Source organism: Dermochelys coriacea, chromosome 10 (assembly GCF_009764565.3).
Source record: "Dermochelys coriacea isolate rDerCor1 chromosome 10, rDerCor1.pri.v4, whole genome shotgun sequence".
NCBI lineage: Eukaryota > Metazoa > Chordata > Testudines > Dermochelyidae > Dermochelys > Dermochelys coriacea.
In genome coordinates, this window is record NC_050077.1 from 51,740,241 (window position 1) to 51,758,558 (window position 18,318).

General features: G+C 44.9%; 1 protein-coding gene across 1 annotated transcript in view; it reads left to right on the forward strand.

Annotated features, from left to right (window-relative positions):
• Window positions 1-5,731, forward strand: part of DAPK2 (death associated protein kinase 2) — an 89,740-nt gene extending 84,009 nt beyond the window's left edge. Inside the window, exon 12 of the mRNA XM_038420541.2 lies at window positions 509-5,731. Within this exon, the coding sequence (XP_038276469.1) occupies window positions 509-586 (78 nt within the window). The 3' untranslated portion in view covers window positions 587-5,731. The remainder of the gene's footprint in view (window positions 1-508) is intronic.
• Window positions 5,732-18,318: the final 12,587 nt, after the last annotated feature.

The following is an 18,318-nucleotide window of genomic DNA, read 5'->3' on the forward strand; positions in this document are numbered from 1 at the left end:
GTTCTTATATCATCTATAGTTTTTTAGTGGGTGTTATTTATTTTTTGCTTTATTATTTACATGCATTTTCCCAGTCTCTATTTAGCCAAAGATAAAGTAGGGGTTTCTGTCAAGCTGTTTTGACAGTGAGTTTTAGTCAATATAGAAAAATAGGAACAAGGATGTCCTGCTTTAGGGTCAGATCAACAACCCCACTACACGCCATCTGCTGTACTTTGGCTGGGAGGTCACTTATTTTAGTTTTGGCCCAATAATCTCATCTGGGAACAGCCACCCCAAAGTGGACACAGTCTAGAATCCTGTGTCTCGCTGTGGCCTACTAAATATTCCAGTTAATGGGGAAAATGTCCATAATGCACCTTACACCTCTAGAGAACCTCAGTGATGTTTCTCTTCGCACTACTGCTTATCCCCCCATAGGTGACAGATTAAGTATGTGTTTGCTAATCTATGTAGGAGCTCTGTATCTTATTCAACAGACTGAAACATGGCAGCCTCTTTATTTCAGAGAAATTGTGAGAGTGACCAGGAAGAAGATCTTTCCCAAAGAAATGGCACTCATCTGAGGAAAAGCAGCATATTTTAGTGTATCTAGTATTCCACGCTAGAGAGACACGGGAGGAAAACCTCACCCTGGCTAAAAATGCAGCCCTAAGAGCAAATCTGGTTTATGGTCAGATTCAGTGATGATGTGCTGCTTACTTTTCAAATTACACAGAGCAGCTGCATAATATTATTCAAGATCCGCTGAAAACTTACAAAACTGGGGAGTCCGGATTCCCTGAGAAGTGTGGCAGCACCAACACCGTTGGAATAATTTTACTTGTAGAGCTTTTCATTCTTCTTTGAATTCATCTGTGAACTGTGATATCACCTGTATCCAGAACATTGCGTTTTTACTGACATTCTCTTAAGTGTAGAGCAATTCACATTCTGAGCCATATATATGAATGTGCGTATTAATACCAAAGGATCAGCCTTTATGGCAGTGAAGCTGTTATTGCTTCTTAAGCAAACTTTTACAAATAATTTTTATTATTATTAGTAACACAGATACATGTGTCTGAGAGATGTCTGCAATAATACCGTTATCCTTGTCATGATGAAAAGTCATCATGTTTTTCCATTTTACCATCGAAGGCTCTAGCCTGATGGCACATAAATGGTGTAAGGAGTGGACCTGAGTGAATTTTTTTTGCAACAAACAGTATGCATTTTTCAACAAACTGAAACTATTCACAGAATCAACACAAAGGACTGAATAGTTTCAGCAAAAAATTTTTTTTTCCAAAGACTGAGATGCCATTGGCAAAAGACAGGGAGAAGTGGTGCTACCACCATTGCTGTCTGCCTTATAAGCTTTAGCCTAGTGGTAAGGGCACTCATGGCAAACCCGGATTCAGTTCCCCCTTCTACCTGAGGTGGAGAAAGGATTTGAACTTGGGGCTCCCTCGCCCTAGCCACTGGGCTATGGAATATTCTGATGTGGAGCTTGCTCAGTCTCTCCTGTTGAAGCAGTTTTTACAGTGTATAAATAATTAAATAGTCATTGGAGCAGGGATTTGATCTGGGGTCTTCCTCCTCCCATGTGAGTGCCTCAGCCAGTGGCTATAGAGTCAGTCCCATATTGTCTGCTTGGACCAATGACTATTTGTGCTTTAAACTAGGGACCACTCTATAAATCTGTGAAAATAAGCTTTATACTGGTATAACTGCATCCACACTAGGGGGTTGCACCACTTTAACTATATTGATTTCTAAGCCAATATAGTTAAATTGGTACTAAAAATATGTGGAGACCAACACTTTGTTTTGGGTTTGATGTACCTAAAACCACAAAGCAAAATCAGCTGAATTAACCGTTTGTTCTTCAAAATTTCACCTGATTTGAACGGTTTTGTATCAGTCATCCCAAGCTTGAGATTTTAACAGGTTAGAGTTGCAAGTTTGTGTTGAAACATAACACCAGGTAAATTTTGCCTGGCTTCAGGTTTCACTGTGAACATTTTGCAAAGCATTAAAAATCAAGTTTGAGTCATAGCTTTATATGCAATTTTAAGTGGGGATAAAAACATGCATAGCACATGCATCAGGAAGAAGTATCCAGCATCCAGGAAGGAAGAGGTAGCATAAGTGGAAGCAGAAAGGAAAGTGTGAGGGAAGAGGCACAATGGTAAGCAGGTGGGAAGTAATCCATGAGGAGGAATGACTGAAAGGAATAGCTAGGAAGGGTAGATAAAGAACTAGGGAGTTTAGAAAAGACTGGAGGAGAGAAGGGAAAATAGAGTTAGGAGGATTACAAAGGAAAGGGATGGAAAGCAGAGTGTTTCCACCAAATGTCAGACCTCAGTCTGAAGCAGTTGATGTAAAAAATAGGCTACCTCATGTTCAACAATGCTGTAGACCAGGGCTAAGTCTATGGTGATCCTCAGCCTGTAAAGCCTTATCTTCACTAGGATAAAAAGGTGTATTCTGAATTTGAGTTAGCAAACGCAAGGTAAAACCCTCGTGAAGACCAGGCAGTTTGTTGTTTGTACACATTAGCTGGCTGAGGTTAAGACTACATGGCTATCTAGGGTTTATCTTGATCTGCTAACTCATTTTAAACTACAGGTGCCTTGTCTTTACTAGGATTTTGCCTTGTGATAGCTAATTCAAGTTAAGAATATACCTTTTTTTCCTATTGAAGATAATATCTAACTGACCAACTGCAGAGTATCAGAATTATGCAGCAAGCTTTTTATCTCTCATCTAGATTTCTACAGTACTTTCTTAGCTGCTCTTGACTTCCCTTACCTTGTTAGACTTGTTCAGAAGTCTGATTCTAAACTCTTTGAGATGGAGCCTCAGATGGCATAACCTGTCTTAGCCCCATGGAAGTTAATGGAACTATGGCAATTTAAGACCATCTGAGGCTTTGCCTCAGTGTTTCTACTGTGTTTCCGTGCTCTCTCATTAGCCTCAGTGACTGGCATTGTCTTGGTAGCTCCTTTTTCTTTTTCCCCACAGAGAAATAAGTGCTACATCTTTGTTTTTGTTACAAGTTGCTTCCAAAAATTCATTCATCACAGCAGTAGTGCCTGCTTCCCAACAGTGATGATAGTGGAGGAAAAGTTAGATTACTGAGAGCTAGAGAGACATTGTGCATGACAAATCTGAACCAGCACTTAGAATCTATGCTGATAGGCCACTGTAGAAAAGTCTAGGGTAGATGATTGGAAATATGGATTTGAGCCTTTTTCGGAATATTTATTGTAAAATCTGAGGTTGCTTCCCTACATTTTTTAAAAAATTAACTTAATTCTGCTTTGATCAACTGTTCCCTGAGTACTAAGCCTTGTTTTTAATTGAGGACAACTGCCTTCTGAGTTAGACCAGGTACTGCAGCAGCATCTGAACACCAGAATGGCATTGTGAGGAACGCTGGGTTTGGCTTATTTGTCAGCATCACTTTGCAGAACAAACACTTCTCTTTGCACTTTTTATATTGAAGAGTCAGCCAGGTACCCAACAGAGCAATGTTTCTACCCATTTTCTTCTTTGCTTACTCTCTGCAGTTCTCTATGTGTATAATATTTAATATCTCCCAAGTTAAGGTAAGTTTGCTAATGATTACAGTTTAGGTCACTAAGAATTCGTGTTTATTTCAGTATGCAAGGAATTTATTTTTGTGTTCACTTCCAGGAGAGGGATATTTCATGTATCCGAGCCACTTGGTCATATGTACATGTCCTTAAAACCATCCTTAACTAGTTTACAGTGTTTGCACAGCAGTATGTATTATATCCAATTCTTAATCTCTCCCATCTTTTAAAGTCTTGACCTGTTATCATTTTTCTAATAAGGTATCCAGACAGTGAGTAATTGCTGAACACTGGCTACAATGCACCAATATCACATGGACCAAGCAATTCTGTTTTTATGCAGTATTCTAGATAGCCCAATTGACTATTAAGGATGAAAGGGGATTATACTATTACTTTAAAATAAATGGTACAAATTCAATATTAAAACCTAGGTTTTGATAAATTATATTGTACAATCATACTGAGGACTTTCAACACTGTCCGTAGTGTGTTCATATGTTGTAATATACTACACTCAAATATATATATGTATATATATATGTATATATATATAGTTTTATTAGTTGTTGTGCTGATATTTTAATGTACCATTGCATTAATATTATTGTTATTTTCCTGGTTCCACATCTTAAATTATATTTGCTCTTCTATTCAGTCACCCAGTTCCTCTGTGTTTACAAGCTAATGGAGACCAAGTCTTCAGTGTATCGTTCAGTTACCTATTTTTATATTTTTTTTTACACATCAGCTTGTGTAGACTTTAACATTGGACTAAAAGTGAATTTTTACTGTAGTAATGGATACATAACGAGAGAATAGTGCATAGAAAAATTTTCTTTTCATTCTACAGAGGAATATTTATAAAGAGAACACTAAAAATATATATTTGAAAAATCAATGGCTCCGCCACTTGTCTCCCAGTTTCTGAGTTCAGGATTCTTTGTCCTGTCCCAGGTGATGGTGCTCAGATTAGCCTGAATTTGTCAGATGGGATATGGGAAATGAAGCTCTGGGCCTGAGATTTTGAGATAAGCAAAGAAAGAATTTAAAGATGTGCTGAGCACCCACAGCTCTAATTTGAAGTCTGCATGAACTGCAGGTGTGCAGCACCTCTGAAAATCAGGCCCCTGAGCCCTGATTTGCTCATTTGCACATTGCTTTGGATCCAGTCCTGTGAGGAGTTGAACGCACTCACCTCCCACTGAAGTCAGTATGAGTTAGCATTTTTCAGGATTTTGCCCTTTAGTTTTGGCTGTACTCCTGTGCAACTAAGGACATGAGTATGCAGTAATAACCACAACTGTACTGTCACTCACAGATAAACCACAACTGTACTGTCACTCACTGCCCTCGTTTCCTTACTAAACTGTTCTGTGAGCCGTAGCTTCACATGACTTGTATGGGATGTGGCATTCAGTGCAAGGGAACCATCGGCGGTGTTATAGGCAATACTCAGATTTGAGCAAAACTATTTCCTGATCTTTTTTCAAATACTAATTCAATGCCTGTGTATATTTTGGAGGTTTCAGTACAAACTCTAGTCACTGATTTACTAGTATATTTTACTATATTTTCTTTCCTCTACACCTATATATTCTGTTGGTGAAATTCACTGCTGTGCAGAAGGACCAGTACAAGGCATAAGCACCACTTAGTTAAGTTCTATCTAGAAGACTTGCGTGGTGCATAGTCCTCATCCTGGCTCTGTGCATAGGGGTGAATTTCACTCTTAATGATTTGGAATCTTAAATACAATTGTCCTTGTACAACAGCCTTGAGGTTTCCCCTTGATACTGAAAGTAGAAGGTAAGAATGTACTTCATTATAATGGTTGCACATATTACAGGACTTGCCTCTTTGGGAGAAGATCTATATTTTTAATGCATGCCTGGCCCCTTGGGAATCTGAAGAAGAGGGATGCAATAGTCTGACTAAAGAATAAATAAATATTTTATTATAAATCAATTGACATAATATGGATATTTTATTATTGACACACCAGTGCTGTTTTAACCTCTGTACCTATGTTTTTATTAGGAGAAATACTCAGATTTTTGAGTATCTGGCAAGAATACAAACTCTATCAGAACGCATGAAATATATTTGTCATTCTGATTTGCGAATAAATCTTTGCAAAATATTAATGCATGTAATCTCTTTATTTCCCTGTGCATTTGTATTAATAGAGAGGGAAGGATGGTCTAGTGGTTAACTGGGATGCTGGAGACTCCGTTTTTAGCTTTGCCACAGGCTTTCTATGAAGCCTTTGGCAAGTCACTTATTCACACTGTGCCACAGTTCCACACCTGTAGAATGGGGATAATAGCACTTCTGTACATCACAAGGGTGCTGCAAGGATAAATAAATTAAAGATTGCGAGGCGTTCAGATATTACAGTAATGGGGACCATATAAATACCTGAGAGAGAGAGAATTTAAGAAATTTTCTGCTGTGCTGCTGCCATATTAGAAATGCTATCAGATGCTCTTCCTCTGCAGTCGGTCAGATTTGTACCTGAGGGTAAATGCTGAATAGAGCTGTGTAAAGCTGCTGGAGTTTCTGTCCATTTTGCAAACCTGGGGGGAGGATGTTTATGCAGCAGGGAAATGGAGCTGATCCTAAGGGTCTCAGAAGCAAGTGTGTCACGGGTCCTATGATGTCAAACATAGCAGTGCCAGCAGACAGGTGACAAAGAAATAGCAACCGCGCAGGAGGAGGCTGACGCACTAAGCCGGTTGGGCTCAAGACGTGGCATGGAATGCAAGAGCACTTAGGCTGCTGGCCGCCTCGGAGGAGCAGACTGATTTAGGGTCCTAGTCAGGTTGGAGCTGCAAGTGGCAGAAATGTTGCAAATCTGCAGGCTGGTGCATTCTTTTACTGTCTGCTGCAGAATACAGCCATTTGGAGAGGGGTAGGGCTCAGAGGATGTGAAATCCCAACCCCCAAGTGCCAGTGCCTAGAGGAGTTGCCTGGAACAAATTTCATCTCTTTTCTTTGTGCACTGCTGACTTGTCAAAGTTGCACCCCAGAGCTGGTGCCTGGCACCAATGCAGTCCAGCAGCCGGCTGGCTGGGAGAGTTGTGGGGACCTAGGGCACTGTACACAGCAGGCTGAAGTGGAAGTGTGTTGGAGACAGCACAGCAGTGCTGCATGAGTCAGAAAAACAAGCAAACAAAAAAGGTACAGTCACCCCCCCCCCTTTAGCATGTGCAGGGGGATAACCAGAGATACACTTAGATTGGAGAGCAGGATCATTGTGACATGGTGCAAGGCATGCTTCCTCCTTCCAGGCACTGCACATGTTCCCTCCAGCATGCACCTAGCTCCTGCCAACCCAAGGAGCAAGAGAGTGGGACTGGAATGTACCACTAAGGTGTGGTGCATCAGGAAACCCTTCACATCCTCAGATACATTTTTCAGTCTGCATCCTTTAAGTAACTGAAAGCTCTGTTATTACTAGCTCTGAGCCCTGCATGAACACATTGATCATATCTTGGTGTAAGTGACTTTTCAAAAGTTAATACTGTTTACATTTGGATGTGTCAGGAAAGCTACTTAATTTTGTGTATGTGAGAGAAGAGGTAATGCATGTTTTAATTACATATTTACTTTTTCCACTCTTTCACGAACCATTTCAATTTCCATGACTGCTTCTTATGAAATAATATGCTATTCCCCGTTGGTCCATCAGTATTGTAGCAATGGGTCATACAAGCAATTGTAGCAATGTAGCAGTGGCTGGTATTGGATAGTTTAGGTGTGTGATGAAGCCACCTCTTGTTCCCTTTCATAGTTCTTTCAAAATGGTGTGGGGGAGGGGAGTTAATGTCAGAATTTGTTCACAGGCCCTTCTAAGAGTCTGCATCACTGAGCTAGTTGATTTAACATGCATGACATCAGGAGAGATGAATTATACAGTAGATCATTCAGCCTTCTGCATCTACTGAAGCAAAATCAGTGTAATCTGCATTGCAAATGGAGTTATCTGCCTGAAGTGATAGGAAATGTTTGAGCCGTTTTCAGGGTGAGCTGTACAAACTGATTTCGATCTCTCATTTGGGTCCTGTTACAACTTTTAAGGAAGCCCAATGGTTTTGCTGATTCCAAGTACTGCCTGCAATTAATGTTCTTCTCGTTAAACTACTTCATTGTAGGTAATTGCATCAGCTTGCAACATCTGTTTATCTAGTTGGCATTTTAATATGAATAGCTTTTGATTCTGTGGGGAAAGAAGGGCAGTTACACATGCTGAGCCATAGTAACTGGGCACTCAGTCCTGTTTATAAATATATCCACTTTCAAACCACATGCTGGGGAAACCTCTGGAGAATTGGCTGATTGTGATTTGAAGGACATGGCAGTGGTTTGTGCATGTGTGTCAGTGGCACTGAGGGTATCTCTACACCGCAACTAGACACCCGTAGCTGGCCTGTGCCAGCCAACTTGGGCTCTGGGGCTGTTTCATTGCTGTGCAGACTTCTGGGCTTGTGCTGGATTCCAGCCTCTAGGACCCTGCAGGGTGGGAGGGTCCCAGAGCTCAGACTCCATCCCCAGCCCAGAAGTCTGCACATCAATGAAAGGGCCCTGCAGCCATCAGCTGGCACAGGCCAGCTGCTGGTTTCTCTTTGCTGTGTTGACATACCCTGAGTGTGGAGGAATTCAGGCAGTGGATTACCATGCCCTTTCCCCCCAAGTAATTCTCCCATGCAATAAATAGCCCCTTCTCTTTCCATCAGGTGGCCTTCCCCAGCATGGGTCAGCCAGGGTCACGCATAGTGTACATGGTTGTCTGGGTCTTAATGCTCAATATCCACAGAAGATCAAGTCTCTTCTGTTAAAAATTGAGGCCATTTAGTCTCCCTGTAATAAGGGTTCACTGGGTGATAGCTAAGTCCTCCTTTTTGGCTGAGATGGGTAAGCTGGTCGCTTTTTTCTCTTAATGGACTTATAAGAAAAAAAGTCCTTTGGGATTCAGCAAGTGAACCCTTATCCCTCTTAATAGTGTATTCTGGGGTAAGTCCCTATCATCAGTGCTGTGTCTGAGCACTCAGCAATGGATTGAAAGCCAGCAGCTGGCACTGGGGACTTGAAGAGTCTGCATTATCCTAGCTAGGTTTTACACATCCCTCTGGAGCGTGCGTGGGTCTTCAGAAAGGCAGCTGAGGCTCATTATCAATTCAGCCAGGATGGCAAGGAGTCATAGGTTGTTCGAATCATCTCATTAGAGAGTGGTCTAAAGCAGTGCTACTTAAGTGGTGGTCCGCGGACCGGAGCTGGTCCACGAGCCATCGGCTGCCGGTCTGCGCGCACACTGGAAAAAAAAATTGCCCGTCCCTCACATCAGATAGCTTGTGAAGCACTGCTCTAAAGGGTAGCTGATTAGTAAATGAAGAGTTTTGGAGGGGAGTGGCTGAGCCTGTCTGCATCACAATTAAGCTTAGTCGTTTGAAATATGATATTGCTGGCACTTGCTGACTGCGCTCATTTGAGTGTCTTCAAAATGCTGCAAATAAACTCCAAATGAGTTTCCCCAAGGATTAAAACAGGCTAAGCCACAGATACAGCCTTTGAGGTGAACTAGGCTGGGTGCTGCTGACCTGAGTGGTGACAAGAAGGAGAAGAGGCTGTGGGAGGGAAAACTAGATAGAGATTCAGGAGGGGAAAGAGGCAAGAAGAGAAAATAAAAAGGGAGAGAGAAAGCAAAGCAAGGAGGAGGAGTCTAAAGAAAGCTCTGTGGAGATAAAATGGCAGGAAGTGGGAGCGACAGCAGAGAAGGACATCAGGATTTTCCTTGCATGTTTTAGTCCATTCCTAAGTTTGGGGTTAGTAAAAATTATTTTAAATTCCTTGGCTGAAAAGGGGAAGCAGAAGAGAAGGTTGTTTTTTCTATTGCTAACCGTTGATTTCTCTCCGGTGAGAGCCAGGGCTAGGCACAGCATTTTCAGCACCCCCGGCTGCCCGGGCTGGAGACCCCCCCACCACAACTGCACAGCATCCTGCATAGCACGTAGGGTTGCCAACTCTCTCCAGCAATTAAAGATTAATATTAAATTAAATATTATGTGATGCGATGAAACCTCCAGAAATACGTCAAACCAGAACTGGCAACCCTAAACCCCAACCCCCAGCCAGCACCCCTTGCACAGCCCCATCAGCACAACTGTCCAGTGCCCCACACAGCCTCCCCCACTGCCCAGCACCTCAGCACACACAGATCTCCCCCACAACCCCCCCAGTTCCTCCACAAATCCCCCACTCTCCTGTGCCCTACCCACCAGCTGCACTCACCAGCCCCAGTGGGAGGTGACTGTGTCTGCTGGGAGTGGTGTGATCAGCCAGGCTGGAGTAGGAGCAGGTCCTGTCCAGGCCAGGTTCCCTCAGGACCCACTTGCCTGGCAGGGTCTCCTGCACTGGACTGCTGAGCTCTTCTCCTGCCACAGGGGTAGGGTTGCCAAGTGTCTGGTTTTTGACCAAAACACCTGGTCGAAAAGGGACCCTGATGGCTCCAGTTAGCACCCCTGACTAGGCTGTTTAAAGTCCGGGTTGGCAGTGCAGTAGGGCTGGCAGGCTCCTTACCCAGCTCTGCTCAGCTGCCAGGAAGCAGCTGGCATATCGCTTTGGCTCTTAGGTGTAGGGGAAGCCACGGGGGCTCTGTGTGCTTCTCCTCTGAGTGCTGGCTCCACAGCTCCCATTGGCCAGGAACCGCAGCCAATGGGAGCTGCAGGGGCGGTGCTTGCGGATGGGGCAGTGCACAGAATCCACTGGCCACCCCTCCATCTAGGAGCTGGACATGCCAGCCACTTCCGGAGCTGCCTGAGGTAAGTGCCGCCCAGAACCCATGCCCCAAACCCCCACCTTCACCCCACCCCACTGCCCAGCCCTGAGCCCCCCTGCACCCAAACTCCCTCCTAGAGCCCGTGCCCCAACCCCGTTCCCCACCCTGGAGTCCCCTCCTGCACTCCAAACCCTTCATTTTCCCACCTTGGAGCCAGCATCCCCCAACCTAGAGCTCATATCACCTCCCACACCACAGCCCGGAGCCTCCTCCCACACTCCGAACCTCTCAGCCCCCACCTCCCAGACCCCTCCTGCACCCCAAACCTCTCATTCCCCGGCACTACCCCAAAGCCCGCACCTCCAGCCAGAACCCTCCTCCCTTGCTGCACCTCACCTCTGCCCCAATCCGAAGCCCTCTCCCACACCCTGAATCTCTCATTTCTGACCCTAGCCGGAGCCTCACCCCCTCCTTCACCTCAGCCTCCTGCCCCAGCCCAGTGAAAATGAGTGAGTAATGGTGGGGGAGAGTGAGCGATGGAGGGAGTGTGGGATGGGGCCTCGGAGAAGGGGTGGGGCAGCGCAAAGGTATTCGGTTTTCTGCTAGTAGAAGGTTGGCAACCTTACACAGGGGGCTCTTTTGCTTTCCCTGCTGGCAGGAGCACTCAAGCAGGGCTGCATGGGGCTGTCTCCCCCTCAGCCGGCCCCACACCCTGCTGGGACCCATGCACAGCAAACTTTGAATTTTTAGGTGCCCCTAGAACATCGGTGCCCCAGGCACGTGTCTACTGTGCCTAACTGGAAATCGTCCCTGGTGAGAGCCTGTATGTGGATCAGTCCCCAGTAAGTTCCCCTCACACACACCCTTTTCTATGCAAACTGTGTTGGTGCTCCAAGCAGAGTGTGGCCTTCCTATAGTCGCAGCTGGCTTTATTTTGGGATTAGGTGCCATTAAACCTGAGCGATGTAATCCAAGGGTTGCTCTAGGTGTCAGGGAGACAAAACCAAAGTAAAGCTTCTTTTGAATTCTTGTTATGAAATCTGCCAAACATGAAACTGAAATTTAGGTGCTGTTTGCTGGGTCAAACTCACCCCGAGGTCTTTAAGTGACACATTTTAGCCAATGAGAGGAAGACTGTGGAAAAAGTTCACAGGCACCAACTATACTTCATATACGGTAGTTCTTACTGTATCCCTGTTTAAATGATCTTTGGAATTTATATGGTCACCATTATTGTAGAATATGATCACTTTGCCATCTTTTAGTGTATTTATCCTTCCAACACCACGTAAGGTAGTAATGTGCAACTACCCCTGCTTTACAGATGGGAAACAGATGAGGCACAGAGAGAGTAAGTGATTTGCCCACATTCATGCAAGTAGTCTCTGGCAAAGCAGGGAATTGAACCCTGGTCTCCCATTTGCTAAGTCCTGGACTATATATTGGACCTGATCCTCCATTCTGTGGGTGGCATGTGTGGTTGGTTTGTTTTTTAAATTACTGAACTTTTTTCATATTAGACTTTCCTTACCGTTCAGATAGGAAGTAGTGATGAGAGGCAGCTGGGGTTCTCTTGACTTGCTGCAAGTTGACCCTTGATATATAAACTATTAATGTAAATGTGGTCTGTGACCCTCACTTGAAAACTTCCTGCACAACACTTCCTTTGAGGTTTGAGACTTTTTAGGAAAGTGCTGTCAGCCAGGGCATCTCCTTTGATCCCATCTTACTCTTCCTGGGGTGGTAATTGTAGCCTTATTCAGAAACAAGAGATGGGGTCTTTTTAAGTGTGGGGGAAAACTCTCTTTTCTGAGACTAATCTCTGAGCCATCAAGTACTAAAGAAAACATAATTTCAAGCATCTAAGAAGATATTAAAAACAGAGGCAAACTCTGAAGGTCCCTTTAAATATCTCAAAGCAAATAATCTGTTAATTACTCTTTCAATTGTTTTTTTAATCTGCACATTAGATTAAACTATATTATTATTATACATATATTAAGCTTGAGCAGTTTTTCAAACACAAGCTGCAAGGCACACTTATAATAAATTTCTATAATCATTTCTCTCTCTTTTTCCTTGCTGTATTTAACATACTTAAAGAGGCAGGGCAATTTTTTTCAATATGCTAATGGCATAATTACAAACACACACCAGGGGCCTGAAACCTCAACACCCTTAAAACCGCATCTCTCTGTTCCTACAAAGAAGATTTTATGTTCTTTTGAATGTAGGTAGTATGTTCCTCTAACAATATAGACAACATACAGTAGCATGGGGGCCACAGAAGAGACCTCTGAGTACTTCAAGCAAAAGTAACATCTGAGATTTTCATAAAATGAGGGGAGGCACCCATTTTATTTCATGAAAGATAAAACAGTTTGTAAAAATGACTCAGCAGGAGGAGATGGAATTTATCTATTTACCATCAGCTTTCACTTCCTGTGCCGTTTTTTGTGGTCATCACTGATCCACTGCAGGAAGAGTGGAAAGAGAGGTTTCTGAATGACTCTTCAGGGAGCAGAGCGAGGTTAAAGAGTAAAGCACATTAATGGCTGTGGGCATTCCTTAAATTTACACTTTTCTCTTAAAGTTCAGCCTAAAGGGATGTTCTCAAGGCCAGATAGCCCCAAATTTGATCTACCTCTGATTTTCTTGCATCTGTTTTTAAGGTCCTGTGTAACTGTGTTTTTTCTTTAAAAAAAAAACAAACTCAAAAACCAACATTTCAGTGACCTTTTTCCTTTAAAAATAAAATCTGTCAACAGCAACACATCTGTTCATTCTAGCTACAAGCTAGCTGCTCATTATCCAACAAATCACAGAACCCTTTGTTTTGGAAGTAGAATTGAGTTTCAAGCTTCTGTAGGATTCTTATAAAAACAAATGAGAGAATAACTTTCTTAATGATGAAGAAAATATTACTTTTCCTCCTTAAGAGCACTCACTCCAGTGCTCTCTACAGGGAAGCGTAATGCTGATAAACCGTTCAAATAAGTGCCTTTTGACTGACTCTCTTTGCCTCTCCACTGTCTATGCTCAGTGTAGTTCCCCTGGGTGATGGGAGGGAGGGGTTCTTTGATGGCTGGCTGACAGCTAGGAACTATTAGGCCTCTCTGGCTGATAGCTCTGAGGTTGAGCTGAAATGGGGAAGCATCCACAGAACCACATGGAAAGGAGGAAGGGCTCTCCAAATGCACTTCTTCAGTGGAGACCTCTGACCATAGCTGCCCACCTGGCACTGGTTACTGTTGGAAGACAGGCTACTGGGCTACATGGACCATTGGTTACCAGAGGAGTAAGATCATCATTACCAGGGATTGGGAGCAGGACCTTCCCCCAACTTCGATTCAATAGTCAGGTGATAGGAGAGGCACCTCCTTCAGCCTGGTACCTTTCTATTGTTTTCAGAAACATCAGCCCTGGAACTGTTGTCCTCCCATCTGCTGGATCCATTTGAAGGGTTGTAATAATGGCTGTAATAATCCCTGACACTAAGTGGTCCCAGTGGTGGGAACACACATTCAATTCGTCACCATGGTAATCTGGCTAAATACCTAGATTAGAGAGATCAGCGATGAGCAGGCAGATGCTCACCAGCATTCAGAACTCATAGATGAGAATTTCAGCATTCATTAAAAAGAGAGAGCAGCTGGCATTTGCTTTTTCTTTTCAAAACCCCAAAGTTTGACTTTGTCCATGAGGTTGCATTCTTAGCGTAGCTGGCTGCTGTGATAACATTTGTATGTGGCTTTTGCTTGTGGTTCACAGCATATCAATGAAGTATTATGTGCCCTTGAGTGTTACTGATCTAGTGGTGCACCTTTGACTAGTATCTTTATTTGTTACTCTTGCATGAGGGAGGCTCAAGTTTGAGAAAGGACTTCCAGATTGAGGGGGCCAACATCCCATAATAGATTTAACAATAAATGCTCTCAGCAGCTTTCTCCTCCCCATAATATAGGATAAAAAACTTCAAGGCTAGAGAGAGACAAAAGTGGGATGTATTCTTACTGGCCGTGAAAAAATGCTAGCGCACAAGTGTCAGAATAATCTTATATTGAGGTTATGATAGAGGTTCTTTGGATTCCTTCTCATCCTCCCCCATAGCATCTGCAAATTCTGTCCAGTATATTGTACTAGATGTGTAAAGTTCTAATCAACCCAGGTTGTCTCTGGGGGGGATCTAGCCCTCCCCCCATCCCCCGCCGAGTTTTGTACAGGAGCTCTGCTCCCAGTGGATGTCCTAGCTCCAGGCAGAGCTCTTAACTTCCCTGCAGCCTGAGGCCCTGTCTACACTGGCAAGTTTCTGTGCAGTAAAGTAGCTTTCTGTGTTGTAACTCCGGAGGTGTACACACTGCCAAGGCACTCAGTGCACAGAAACTGCACAGTTGTAGTGCTTTAAAAAAAAAACCCATCCAACGAGAGGCATAGAGCGTTCTGTGCCTTGACTACAGCGCTGTGGTGCCAGTGCAGACACCATGGTCGATTATAGTGCTGCAATTGGCCTCCGGGAGGTGTCCCACAATGCCTGTTCTTTCCTCTCTGGCCATGGATTTGAACTCAACTGCCCTGCCCTCATGTGAGCAACCGTTATCCGCACCCCATAAATTTCTTGGAATTTTGGAAGTCCCCTTCCTGTTTGTTCAGTGATGCGTGCAGTGGTCTCAGTACATCTTTCCAGGTGGCCATGCCTGCTCCATGCACCCAACGATTTCCCACTTGGAGCAATGCCGAGCTGCTGGACTTCATCAGCATTTGGGGAGAGAGAGCTGTCCAGTCCCAGCTGCGCTCCTGTAGGAATTATGATACCTATGGACAGAGTTCACGATGCATGACAGAAAAGGGCCATGACCGGGACACCTTGCAATATAGGGTCAAAGTGAAGAAGCTGCAGAATGCTTACCACAAGGTGCGGGAGGCAAACCACTGCTCCAATACTGCGTCCACGAGCTGCCAGTTCTACAAAGAGCTGGGCGTGATACTTGGCAGCGACCCCACCTCCACTGTGAAGACCACTGTGAATACTTTGGTGGCTTGAATGCCTGTTGAGAGTGGACTGAGCCAGGAGGAGGAAATCTTGGATGAGGATGGGGAGGGGGACCTAGAGGCAGAGGATGACTCAGAGGTCAGAGATGCATGCAGTCAGCAGCTCTTTTCTACCCTGGAGGAAGCTGGCCAGTCAAGCTGTCAGAGATTGGTGAAGTGCAAAGAGGAGAGGAGGCCTCTGGTAGGTGGATCTGATTTTGGGAATCACTGAAGAAAGTTGTTGGGGGAAGGAGGGTTGCAGAGAGCAGGCTTGTCTCCCCTGCATGCCTAGTCTGAGCGACAGAACAGGCTGTTGATTGACTCCCTCACTTCACAGGAATCTCCCTCAGAGATCTCCAGGAAACTGCCCAGTATCTCCATGAGAATCTGCTGTTGCATGTTCTTCAGCAGAGCTGCTTTGTTTCTTGCCCCATTAATGATAACTTTCCCGCGCCACTGTGCCATCACGGGGTGGGGGGGACCATTTTTGCACACAGGCGAGCCGCATAGGGGCCAGGGTAGAAGCTGCAGGCTTGGAGAAGATCCTCCTTTGATTCCCTGCTCACCCTCAGCAGCGAGATGTCTTCCATAATGATCACATCCTGTGGAAAGTGTGGGGACAGGAAGGATTATCAGGCCCCCGCTAAAGTGCTGGCTGTCCCCAAGAGCCACATGCCCAGTGTACAGCAGCAGGGTCCAGAAAGAATGATTTACCCTGCTCCTGCGGCTACTCACCATTTTGGGGGTCTTGTGGCTCATGTGTGCTTGCCTGGAGTCAGCCAGTTAGTGTCAGGTGTGTGAGTACTGGCTGTGTTTTAAAGCACTGAATCAGTGTTGTCTGTGTTGCAAACAATACTGTTTCTGTAAAATGTTGCGTTTAAACTTCACAGAGATTACTTTGGGAGCCCAGCCTCCCTCTTTGTTATCGGCAGTGGAATGGCTGTGCAGAATTAGAAAGCAGCCAAGAAGAACTAAGGAGGACTTTCTCCATGAGGTTATGATGCACTCCGCCACCAAGAAACGGGAATTGAAGGAGCGGTGGGACAGCAAGAAGGACAAAAAGGAGAATGCGGCATTCCAGAATGAAGCCACGGAGCAGCTCTTAAAGCTTATAGAGCACCAAGTGGACACGCTCCAGGTGATACTAGCTCTTTAAACCGAGCAGCTCCGCGTCCGCCCTCCCATGCAGCCGCTGTCACAAAACTCTTTCCAAGCACCCCACACACACTGCCAGCACGTTCTTATCAATCTCCTGGCTCTAGTCTATACCTGTGCATTCCACTCTTCCCTCCTTGCAGTCCAGCACTGCAGACTCCCACTACCCACTGCACTCAACACTTATCCCTCTGCAATTTGGCCCTGCAAAAGTACAGTACCCGCTGCATTGTACTCCAAAGGAGAAGGTTGGATATAATCCCTGGACACACACAAATCTTTAGCCATCCTGGGACCCCTCCTCCTCCTGGGACTGTCCCTTCCCCCCATCCCCCTCACTGCTGATGGTTTTTTTATGTTTGACTCTCTCCTCCAGTTGTTGTCTTTTAATAAAAGAATTGTGTTGGTTTGAAAGCAATCTTTATTCTATTAATTGAAAGCAAAAAGAGAACTGAAAAGCAACATACAATTATGTTAAATCCACATATTGCATCATGTGCACTAGTCACCTCCTAGCATTACAAGAACTGCACTCCCAAGCATAGCAACAAATCAGCTTCAAATTGGTGCCTCAAGTCATCCCTGATCCTTATGGCCCTGTGCTGTGCCCCTCTAATAGTCCTGGTCTCTGGCTGTTCAAATTCAGCCTCCAGGCGCTGAGCCTCTGCGGTCCAGCCCTGAGTGAAGCTTTCACCCTTCCCTTCACACACATTATGGAGCGTACAGCACACAGCTATAAGCATAGGAATATTGTCATTGGTCAGGTCCAGCTTCCCATTGAGGCAGCGCCAGTAGGCCTTTAAATGGCCCAAAGCACACTCACTCGACACTTGCTCAGACTGTTGTTGAACTGCTACTTGCTGCTGTCAAGTTGCCCCATGTATGGCTTCATAAGCCATGGCATTAAAGGGTAGGCGGGTCTCCCAGGATCACAATGGACATTTCAACTTCCCATAGGGTGATCTTCTGGTCAGGGAAGAAAGTCCCTGTTTGCAGCTTCCTGAACAGGCCAGTGTTCCAAAAGATGCATGTGTCATGCACCTTTCCGGACTAGCCTGTATTAATGTCTGTGAAACGCCCACGGTGATCCACAAGCACCTGGAGAACCATTGAGAAATACCCTTTGCGATTAATGTACTCAGTGGCTATGTGGTCTCGTGCCAGAATAGTAATATGCATGCCATCTATTGCCCCTCTGCAGTTAGGGAACCCCATTTGCGCAAAGCAATGTACAATGTCATGCACGTTGCCCAGAGTCACAATCTTTTGGAGCAGGATGGGTGAGATTCTGTGGCCTGCGTTGTGGAGGAAGTCAGACTAGACGATCATAATGGTTCCTTCTGACCTTAAAGTCTATGATTCCAATGGCCCTGCAAACTTCCGTCAACACGAGTCCAACGGTCGACTTTCCCATTCCGAACTGATTAGCGACTGATCGGTAGCAGTCTGGAGTAGCCAGCTTCCACAGTGCAATCGTCACACGCTTTTCCAATGACAGGGCAACTCTCATTCTCATGTCCTTGCACTACGGGGCTGGGGTGAGCTCATCACACAGTCCATGAATGTGGGTTTCCTCATCCAAAAGTTCTGCAGCCACTGCTCATCATCCCAGACATGCATCATGATGTGACCCCACCACTCAGTGCTTGTTCCCAAGCCCAAAAGTGGCATTCCACTGTGGTCAGCACCTCTGTGAATGCCACAAGCATCTCATGTCGTAGCTACTACGTGTGGCAAGATCAATGTCACACTCCTTTTGCCTCTGTAGTTTAA